The sequence below is a fragment of the Glycine soja genome, chromosome 19 (genome assembly GCF_004193775.1).
Source record: "Glycine soja cultivar W05 chromosome 19, ASM419377v2, whole genome shotgun sequence".
In the NCBI taxonomy this organism is placed as follows: Eukaryota; Viridiplantae; Streptophyta; class Magnoliopsida; order Fabales; family Fabaceae; genus Glycine; species Glycine soja.
The window spans coordinates 49,862,131-49,872,813 of record NC_041020.1 but is presented as its reverse complement, the minus strand read 5'-3'; the positions used below and the strand labels follow the sequence as shown (position 1 = coordinate 49,872,813).

Below are 10,683 nucleotides of genomic sequence, written 5' to 3'. Positions count from 1 at the left end.
TATCGCAATTCTCGGACTTGGATCTGGATTCAATGTAACCGAGTCCAAAAATGTATGGGGTATTGCTATTGGTCTCTACATTGTTGATATTGACCCATATATTGTTGGGTGGCTTTTTTTTTTTAATTTTTCAAAAATATCTTTCCCCATGGAAGTATGATCCCATTGTACATTGTATAGCGGATACATACTTTCGTTGAAATATTGTGGTGTGAAAAAAAAATAATGCAATAGAAGTATGATTTCGTTGTGTATGTCCAACTGATATTTTTGTTGTGTTGTCTAGACACAATTATAGTGAGGACGCGTGACGATGTGAATGAAAGTGTAGGGATGGTATTTTAGCGGCACATGGTGGATGGGCTAAGGGGAAAATGCTCACTCATTTGTAGTCAGGAACAATGTGCGACAATGTTAGGATAATGGTGGTGTTGCATGCAATCGATGTTTGAGTCACTAGGTTCAAATTTGGGGTGGAGATGGTGTCGTGTTGATGGGTTGGGTGGTGGCACGATGAGGGGTCGTGTGCAAATTTGGCCGAGGTGGGATGCGCGTGACAATTTTTGATGGAGGACAAGTGAGGTGTGACACGGTGATGGGGTCGCACATGAATCTAGTGGGGTGGGGTGTGTGTGACAATTTTGCTAAAGGACAAGAGTGACAAGGCGCGATGAGGGGGTCAAACGTGATTTTGGTCGAGTGGGTTGTGCTCCATGGTTTTGCTGGAGGACAAGGGTGGTGTCGCGCGATGAGAAGTCTGGAGGACAACGATTTTGAACAATCACACAGTAAAATACAGTTCCATTGTGATCTTTCTTCATATGCACAAGAGAATCGCATTTCCACCATGTGTTTTTTAAAACCTATAAAACTCCCACAATGGAACACAATTTCATTGTGATTTTGGTACAAATACACAATGAGATTATGTTTCCATTGTGTTAATTTTTTTAAATAGAAAAAATAACAGAAATGTGATTCTATTATGTATCTATAACAAAATCACAACAAAATCATGCTTTTGTTATGTAGTTTTTCCAAGTTTAAAAGAAACACAAAATAGAAACATGATTATCTTGTGGGAGTGAGAAGAAGGTTTGGGGAAGTGGAGAAGGTGAAGGGGATGATGGGTTTGAATTGAGGGGTAACAAAGTCTTTTCTCAAGGAATTTTATTTTTGTTGGGGCCACTAGCAAATGTTGCAAGGGCATATAGCAATTCCAAGTGTGTGCCTTGTTTTTAAAAGCCCAAAAAGGGGACGTCGGGCATGGTTTCTGATATTGACTTGTTAATGTTTATCATTTGCTCCTTGTTTCATTTATAAGTTTTATATTTATATTTATATTCATATTACAGTTTCTTCTTTATTACTCACATGATTGTATGTATCTAGCGAGAAAAGTGTAATTTACTCTCTATTCTTCTTTTAAAGTATAATCATTGGTTGCAATAAAAAAATAAGTAAGTAAATGAAAAAAAAAACTTTAACATATATGCATGGTGTATAAAATAGTTTTACACAGATTTGTAGGTATAAAATAATATTTTTACAGGAATATTCAATAAAAATTTATCATATTATCACATCATATTATTGATAAAAAAAATGTGATAAAAATAATTAAATGTAATTAGATATATCATAAAATGTTTTATATTAATAGTGTATATAAATTAAATTTTAAACTTAATTACAATTCTAATTACTCTAATATTGTAATTATCTATTATGGTTTTTTAATTTTCCATTGCGCTAATTGGAACTTTTGAGTTTTCTCCAAATTACAATTAAAATTCATAATAATTTTTTTTTGAAAAATGTAAATTGTATTTTAGATTTACAATGGACTTTTTAAAACTTGACATAAAACTATTTTTAACCATTGATGTTTTTTTCTTTCTAAAAACTATTGAAATTCAAAAAAGGATAAAATATAATAAATTGAAAGAAATAAACAATTAAGAAAACAGTGGAATGCACGTCCAAAAGAAGAAAATAGAGACAATATTTCTATTGGAAATACTAAAGAAAATAATAATTTAATTCTCCAAATTATATATTATAGTTTATAATATAAAAACATACTTTAGAAGACAAAATGTAATCAATAGATTAACTTAATAACTTTCAGTTAACATATTATTTATTATTGTTACTTTGTATGCTAAATAATTTAATTTTTCAACGTTTATTCTTGTACCCTCTATTGTCATTATGTCTAGTTCAATGACCAATGAAATATCCTTTGGTCGTCATTAAGTTAAACCGTCCAATGATCACGTAAAAGTCTAACCCAATCTAAATACAAGGTTCTTATTATTTTTTCATTAAATAGTATGATGTTTCTTACTGAATTTATAAACACCGTTAGGCTTTCCAGTAATGTAACAATGCTCCTTTTCTATAGACATCTTTTTTTATTTAATAGATTCTTAGTACTTTCATTAAAGAACTAAAATAAATAAGTATTTATTATATAAATTATAAGAGAGGATAAAAAATATTATAAATGACGCAATTTTAAGTATCTCAATAAAAATTGATCCTTTATTTTAATATAACTAGGAAGTGTAATTTTCTTCTCACCAAGTCAATTCATTTTTTGAGTAAAGTGTCTGAATTAGTGAATCACCTATTTAATAACAAATCTGATTCATTATCACTCTTTCATAACAAATTATCAGAATCATTATCGTCATTATTTTGTTATTGACACCACTCTTATCTTATTATTCTTGTCATTGTCATTATTTAATAATAGAACAAGATATGATAAAAATAATTAACTCATTTTATTTATATTCAATTTGTAACATCTTTTTAAAAATAAAAAATAAAAAATTAATCAAAACTTCAAACTCAAAAACAAAAATTGATTTTGATTCTTAAAAGCCTTATAGACCTTAAATAATAGCCCAAGGGCACTTCTATTGCCTAAAAAAATTTGGTGACATATGTACCAATCAAAAAGAGAGAAAATAGATTTGATTTTAATTAGGAGTGATGTTACGCGGGCATGGACTGTGCCCACGTACGCAGAGAATATATATATATATATATGAATGGCCTAACCGAAACGAACGGCGTCACCGTGCTGAGGTTTGTTGTTGTGTTTGTGGCCTCTCTCAGCCGTCTCAGTCTCTGCCTAACACTCGCTCATCCTAAAATATGATCATTTCTTCGCCGTAAATTCGCCGGCAACCCGAGACCTCAACTTCTCACTGCCGTTTTCTCCTCCCTCAAAAAAACAAGGTTAGGGTTTTCATGGCTTCGGAGACGAAGGTCGTGAATCTGGCTGAGGAAGCCAAGCTCGCCAGAGAAGGTGTCACGGCTCCCTCCTATGCTTTTACCACCATCTGCAAGTCCCTCGTCGCTGGTGGAGTCGCCGGAGGAGTGTCCGTTCCACTTCTCAATTGCTTCTTTTTCTTTTCAATTTTAGTTTTTCAGGAAATTTCGATGCTAATGTTAATAATTAAATTTTGATGCTTCGTTGTCTGGGAGCAATGAAGCACTAGTTATTCTGTTTCGCCAAATCTCTCTTAATGGAATATGATCTACTAAACATACGTGCTACTGTTCACCTGGGAAGTTGCAAAAGTAGGTTTCTGTTAATCTCCCTGTACTTGGATTAGATCAATTGTTAAAACCACACCAATTTTGGGGTTCTGGAAGAAGCTTCATTTGAGAGCCAAATTATTGAAATCTGTTTCCACTGGTGGAATGAATTCAGTGTCTTCCTTTATGCCTTTAAAACTCACCAATTTTGTTTTATTAATTTATGTATGTCTGCCTTACTAGCATTGTGTTACTGTCCAATATGAGAATCGGCTTAATTTGGACTCCATTGCTACAGTTATATGCTCATGCCAACCTAATCCAATTTTCCTGGAAACTATTTCTTACTGATAATTTCAATGTCCCTTTTTGCATTATGTCAGGTTTTAATTGATTTGAACCTTTTTTTGTATATATGCAGATCACGAACTGCAGTTGCTCCACTGGAACGGTTGAAGATTTTGCTACAGGTTAGTCCACTGGAACGGTTGAAGATTTAGCTAAATCCACATTTAGCTATCATTTATCTGACAAGCTACCATTTTTGTTGCTTCTTTTGTGCTTGGATGTATCAATATCTTACGTGTGATGTGATGTGCCTCTGCCATTTACAGGTTCAGAATCCCCACAGCATTAAATACAATGGAACAATTCAAGGTCTAAAATATATATGGAGAACTGAAGGTTTTCGTGGGCTGTTCAAAGGGAATGGTACTAATTGTGCTCGAATTGTCCCAAATTCTGCTGTGAAGTTCTTCAGTTATGAGCAAGCTTCCAAGTAAGCTTTCCTTTAGATATACACTGATGTACTGCACTTTTATGATGATAAATTTGTAATGATGGATTCTGCCATCCTTTTTTATTTTATTTTTTTTCAAAACAGTTTTCTTTAAGCATGGTCACTCCTTTGGCAAAGTAGTTTCAATTTTTATATCCATGTGTTACATATATAGCTCTTTCTCCTCTTTTTACTGAATGTTTCTTTCTGGCAGAGGTATACTACATCTGTATCAGAAGCAAACTGGAAACGGTATGTCCATGTTTATTATTTTTCTCTTCTGGTGTGTGTGTATGGTTGTTGAGGGAGGAGGAGTGCTGGTTCAGTAGCTTGTTTTGGGTTTTGCATAATTTTGGGGGGAAATCACTTCCTGGAAAGGACAAAACTTACATTTCCTTAGGTGCTGTTCTCCAATAAAATCATAGCATGTGTATTAATTCTGAACCACTTCCTCCTCCTTTTTAAAGTGTTCATAGTTGAGGTATATAATTTAGTATTCATTCTGCGGTTCAATATTTTGTTTTTGAATAATATATCTTAAAATATTAAAAATCCCAAATAAATGGAGACAATTAGGTCTAAATAAAAATTTTCAATGATAAATCCCTTTATCTAAATGTTTTTTTTTCCTCGTACTTTTCGTCAGAGGATGCTCAGCTGACTCCTCTTTTCCGTCTTGGGGCTGGAGCATGTGCGGGAATAATTGCCATGTCTGCAACTTATCCAATGGACATGGTTCGAGGCAGAATAACTGTACAGGTACTTTTTATTTTACCCCCATATCCTTCATCCTTGCTTTACTTTCTTTTGGTCAGAAAGGTAGCTGCAAATGCATAAATTGTGATACTTCTTATAGCTACAAACTTAAGTGGAAAGAAAATATGCAAGTCTCACAATTTTTTTGTTGTCTTAATATAACAGTAAGTTTGCTTTTCCTTGTATTTGCAGACAGAGAAGTCCCCTTACCAGTACAGAGGAATGTTTCATGCTCTGTCAACTGTACTCAGGGAAGAAGGTCCACGTGCTTTATATAAGGGGTGGCTTCCTTCAGTCATTGGAGTTGTGAGTAACGCTTCTAGAAATTCTTTTTAGAAGTTGATGATTATGGTCATAATCATAATGACTGCTATAAAAAATTATAACATTATGCTTTCACTATTGGCTTTATGGGAAATTCATATTGCATTTGATAGTAACAATGTAGGACCTGTAGGCTGCAGTTGGGGGAGGGGGAGAACATATAGAGTACTAAGATTTCAAATTTGTCGAGTGCTAGACAATGTCTACCCTCCTTAGGGGACAATTTAATAGCATTCCTTTCTGGGGCTGCTTATAGATGTGGGGTATATTGGTAAGGATGTGTGACTAAATTCTTAGTGAGTTATTCCTGGTTATTATCTGTAGATAGATAGCAATATAACATCTATTTAGTAAGTTGTGCAGAACATAAGATCAACATGGGGCTGTAGGATTGATCGTAAGGCTGCACCTAAAACTGGCATGTGCAGTTTTATTGACATTTTTAATTTAACTATATTTTCTGATAATTGTTCTTCTACTCGTTAAATGCTTCATTGAACAATTTCTTTACATAAAGACTTTCCATTCTTCAATGCTCTTGACACACTTCATAGTGAATTCTAATAATTAATGCTACTAATGGGGTCTGTTGACAAGGTTTTACCTGGTTATGGTAGGTTCTAGGTGGAAAATAGCTAGGTACAGAAACAGAAGACAGTAAAATCTCAGTTATGCTTCAGTAAACTGCTCAAGTTTTGTTACAAACCAAGAAAAGAATTGGGGCAAAAGAAAATAAAGATTTTATTGGTAGAATGAAAATGAACAGAACAAAGGAGAGAAATCTCTCCTCTAAGGGCTCCACCTTCACAAAGGATCTCTCTTTTCACAAAGAGCAAAAGCTCAATTTACAAATATTGTCGGACAAAATGAATACCATACCCCTCCCTCACTCCTGTTTAATTATATCACTAACTCCCTCCCTCTAACTAACTATTGGCTAATGTCCCAGCGGTACTAATTTACTACCTCTTCCCTCTCTCCCAACTCCTAAAAGTTTATAGAGATATGAACAGTGACTCTTCTTAAATATTCTTTGTGCTTTGTAATTATGTTTAACTGACTAAAGTTCACTTCAATTTTGAACGGAAGTTCTCTTTTTGGGTGCTGTCATCAGACTTATTGACTTAAATATTCTCTTACTCTATTTTTTTTGCTGTTTTTCAGATTCCTTATGTGGGCCTCAACTTTGCTGTGTACGAGTCTTTGAAAGATTGGTTAGTTAAATCTAATCCATTAGGTCTAGTTCAAGATTCCGAGTTGAGTGTGACAACTCGCCTGGCTTGTGGTGCTGCAGCTGGAACTATTGGACAAACTGTTGCTTACCCTCTTGATGTCATTCGTCGAAGAATGCAGATGGTGGGTTGGAACCATGCTGCTTCTGTTGTAGCTGGTGATGGAAGAGGGAAGGTACCTCTTGCATACACTGGCATGGTTGATGCTTTTAGGAAAACTGTTCGGTATGAGGGATTTGGCGCATTATACAAGGGTCTGGTGCCAAATTCTGTAAAGGTCAGTTTTCATCTAATACTCATGATTCATGAATTATGTTCTGTTATGAAAAAAATGTGGGTAAACCATATCTGGGTAAACATGTGCATCTATTTAGAAAGTAAGATTTTCCTTCCTTCTTTTGAAGAAAATATTATTAATTTACTATATCTATGAAGCACCTAAAAAATGTTTGTTCGTGCATTATGTCACCTGGATGATTCCTGTGTGCGATCCCTCCATCGTACTCTGTTGGTGTTGCTTCTCTGATTAAAGCTGTGAACTTAAAAAGCTTCTACCTGATTAGAACAAAGTCTGATTTTCAAGGGGGTATTGCAAGACTCAAGTCTGTGGTCTTGGTCAAACATATGATATTTTGAACGTAAATTATTTACTACTCCCGCTCAGCTTCAGATCAGCTTAATGAAATGCATGATCAACCACCTATAAACACATGCTATATCTTAGGCTTTTATTATTATTACCCTTGTCTGGCGTTGTCTCAATTTTATGTGGTGTTTAAACAATCTAATGAGTCATAAGTCATGGCATTGTTTAAGAATCCCTAATTTTATGCAGTGGTCATGAAAAATTTGGTTTCATGTTGGAATTTTTATTAGATGTTGTCTGGAACCATGAAATCAGTGCACTTTGCATAGCAGCCTCCGTGTAAAGCAATCAACTGAAAATGTTATCGTTACATGGTTCCATTTGTTTAATGCCTCCACTGATGGTTGGTGTTTATAAATGATCTCAATTCCCATTTACTTTAGCAATTGTGATATGATTCTTTTTAATATTTAGCCAAAATTATTTTTGAATGGCATTGATCTTCCTTTAACTAGAGCTGTTTTGATATTACTTGAATCTTGATCTGTTGCAGGTGGTCCCATCCATAGCAATTGCGTTTGTAACATATGAGGTGGTGAAGGACATTTTAGGAGTGGAGATCAGGATATCAGACTGAAGATTTGCATCCATGTGATATTTGATTGCCTGTTGTTTTCTTGTAGGCAAGGGGATGCAGAGATGATAAATTAGGGTTACTTTCTTATTTTTAATCTCTTCAATGAGTTAGGAAGCACTTGAGTTAGCGTGTATAAATTAATTCCCTTGCATCCCATTTGTTTTTCCTTGTGAACATGATTTAGCTTTTAGCTTCTTATTCATCTTCTATGGCAATAAATGTTGCGGAAAAACAGTGCTAGGACATATCGGCATGCATTTCTGCAGAGTGAAGAAAGCATTTTTATTGGTTGTATATCCATTGACTGATTACTGAGTACCACTCCCTATCCTCGTCTAGAAATCGTATTTGTATTGTGTGCAAGTTACTCTATTCAGCCACTCTATAACCCAGCAAATAGGGATAAGTCTGAAGGTCTCGTGTTATATTTACCTTATTATATTTCTCAGCACATTCCTGCAAGTGGAGGTCTAGTGTCATCTATGATATTAATAATACTAATTAATAAAGGATAAGTTTTTTTTTTTTTTTCTTATTTCACTTTTCTTTTAGAGGTTTATATTCTTCAATTGCATGGCATAATTAAAATTTTACCTCCCAACAGTATGCTCCATTTTTTATATTTAACTTCCTCTCTCTTATTTTATGTTTTATTTTAAAAAATATATAAAGGGGCTGTCTCTATTTCTCCTAATATAATAATAATAACTAAAAAAAGAGGAAAAATCAATGAAAAGACGTCGGAAAATGGATAGAAAACAGAAATGATGAAAAATTGACTCGTCTGTTGTAGTCATTATCTTTATATATAGTAAACAGATGTTATGAGTATTTAGATTGGTTCTAAAATGTGGCTATTGAGTTATTTAATTAAAAGTTGGGTTATTCATTGAAAATATATGTGGCTACGTACAGAGTCCAAATGGATTATATGCATACAATCTGAATAAAGCCGTCTATATCCGAATATATTTCTATCTTATTCCGAATTCTTATTTGAATCTGATAGACAGCTGTGTGATAACAACTTATTTGGCAATTTATGCTGACAGAATTTTGTTTAATAACTTTAATTCAACATGCGATGTACTGGGAATGTAGGACATTTATGATATGTTTTTAGTTAGAATTTATCACGACCTGATACACACATAAATAATTTTGATTCAATTTGAATTAATTTAGTATTCATGTTTGAGAGAGCTAAATAATTCCATATTCTGTAAAAACTTTCTTAAAAACTGTAAGAATTTTTTTTTCTTTATAATAAGATGAATTCAACGTGCAAATAGTTTGTTTGGTTACTCTTTGAATGAAATTTACAAATAACAATTATTTTTCCAAAATATAACAAACTAAGACGGACTTTTAAATTGAATTTACAAACCAATTCAATCTAATGATTTTTTTTAGTGTATCATATTTTTAATGTTAAATACCTTTTCCTATTTTAAATTGGGATTGTTTTTAAACACCCCTACTTAATATGTCTCCTATTCTTATAGACAAAGAAAATCCTGTTAATATTCACATAATTTTAATATGGACAAATAATCAAATTCTCTATAATTCATGTCCCAACTAACAAAAAATGTTTCTTATATACATTAATTGCATCATGGATGTCAACTGATGGAGTCAGCCTTTTGATGATGGCGCTTTGTCATCATTCTTACTCAATACATAGAATTTCATTTATTGTTTTCTATTTTGCTTTTCTCGCAAGTTTTCTCGGTTAGCTTTGCATTCAACAATGGCAATCACGAGCTTTATGATGGTACCATGAAGTGCTCTGCTGCCCAACTCCCTCATCTTGAACCTGAATCCTTTTTCTTTCGATTCCTTCATCATGATCAACGAGATTTCTTCACAAGATCAATCCCTGAATGTCCATAGCCCATACTATCTTCATCCAGGAGAAAATCTTGCAATTGCACTGGTTTTTCCGATTCTTGATCTGACAAACTATAACTCATGGAGTCGTTCGATGCTTACTGCATTAAGCGCGAAAAATAAAATCGAATTTGTAGATGGATCAATCCAGAAATGTGCATCAAATCATCCTTTTCATGCAGCTTGGAGGAGATGCAACAATATGGTGTTTTCTTGGCTTGTCCACTCGATTTCACCCTCGATAAGGTAGAGTATCTTATGGATGGATAATGCTAAAGACATTTGGAAGGACTTAAAGTCAAGATACTCACAAGGAGATCTACTCAGAATTTCAAAGTTACAGCAAGAAATGACTTCTATCAAACAAGGTGATCAAAGCATTACCGCTTACTTCACAAAATTGAGAGTTATTTGGGATGAATTAGAAAGTTAGAGGCCTAATCCAACATGTTCATGTGATCCAAAGTGTGTATGTGATGCTCTTACTAGTGTGATGGAAAGAAAGCAACAAGATCATATAATGCAGTTCCTTAGAGTTTTAATATTGTGAGATCCAATGTATTGATGATGGACCCATTGCCAAACATAGCCAAAGTTTTCTCATATGTTGTTCAGCAAGAAAGACAAATCAATAGCAATGAATTAACAGGAAGTATGAGTCTGATCAATGGAGTAGGCAACAATTCATCAAATTCTGGGCTTTCATGTAACTATTATGGAAAAAATAATCATACTATTGATAGATGTTATAGGAAGAATGGTTTTCCTCATAATTATGCTTACAAGGAGGAAAGGGAACTCAAAGCAATCCTGACAGAGGAAATTCAAGAGTAAAAGGAAACAAGAACTGCACATATTGTGATTTTTCTAATCATACTTTAGATGATTGTTACAAGAAGAATGGATACTCACGTGGACACAA

The 10,683-nt window shown here is 33.7% G+C and overlaps 1 protein-coding gene across 1 annotated transcript; it reads left to right on the top strand.

Annotated features, from left to right (window-relative positions):
• Positions 1–3,063: 3,063 nt before the first annotated feature.
• Positions 3,064–8,330, top strand: LOC114400444 (mitochondrial adenine nucleotide transporter ADNT1-like). The gene is made up of 8 exons (XM_028362888.1): positions 3,064–3,395; positions 3,977–4,025; positions 4,170–4,333; positions 4,548–4,585; positions 4,980–5,092; positions 5,282–5,395; positions 6,578–6,922; positions 7,785–8,330. Exons 1-8 carry the CDS (start codon positions 3,265–3,267, stop codon positions 7,866–7,868), a joined length of 1,038 nt encoding a protein of 345 aa, XP_028218689.1. The 5' UTR covers positions 3,064–3,264; the 3' UTR covers positions 7,869–8,330.
• Positions 8,331–10,683: the final 2,353 nt, after the last annotated feature.

Excerpts from the sequence above, each read along its gene's own strand:
- LOC114400444 (XM_028362888.1), top strand. The coding sequence starts at position 3,265 with ATGGCTTCGGAGACGAAGGTCGTGAATCTGGCTGAGGAAGCCAAGCTC. Across the intron at positions 4,586-4,979 it reads TCAGAAGCAAACTGGAAACG|AGGATGCTCAGCTGACTCCT; the intron begins GTATGTCCATGT and ends ACTTTTCGTCAG. Across the intron at positions 6,923-7,784 it reads TGGTGCCAAATTCTGTAAAG|GTGGTCCCATCCATAGCAAT; the intron begins GTCAGTTTTCAT and ends GATCTGTTGCAG.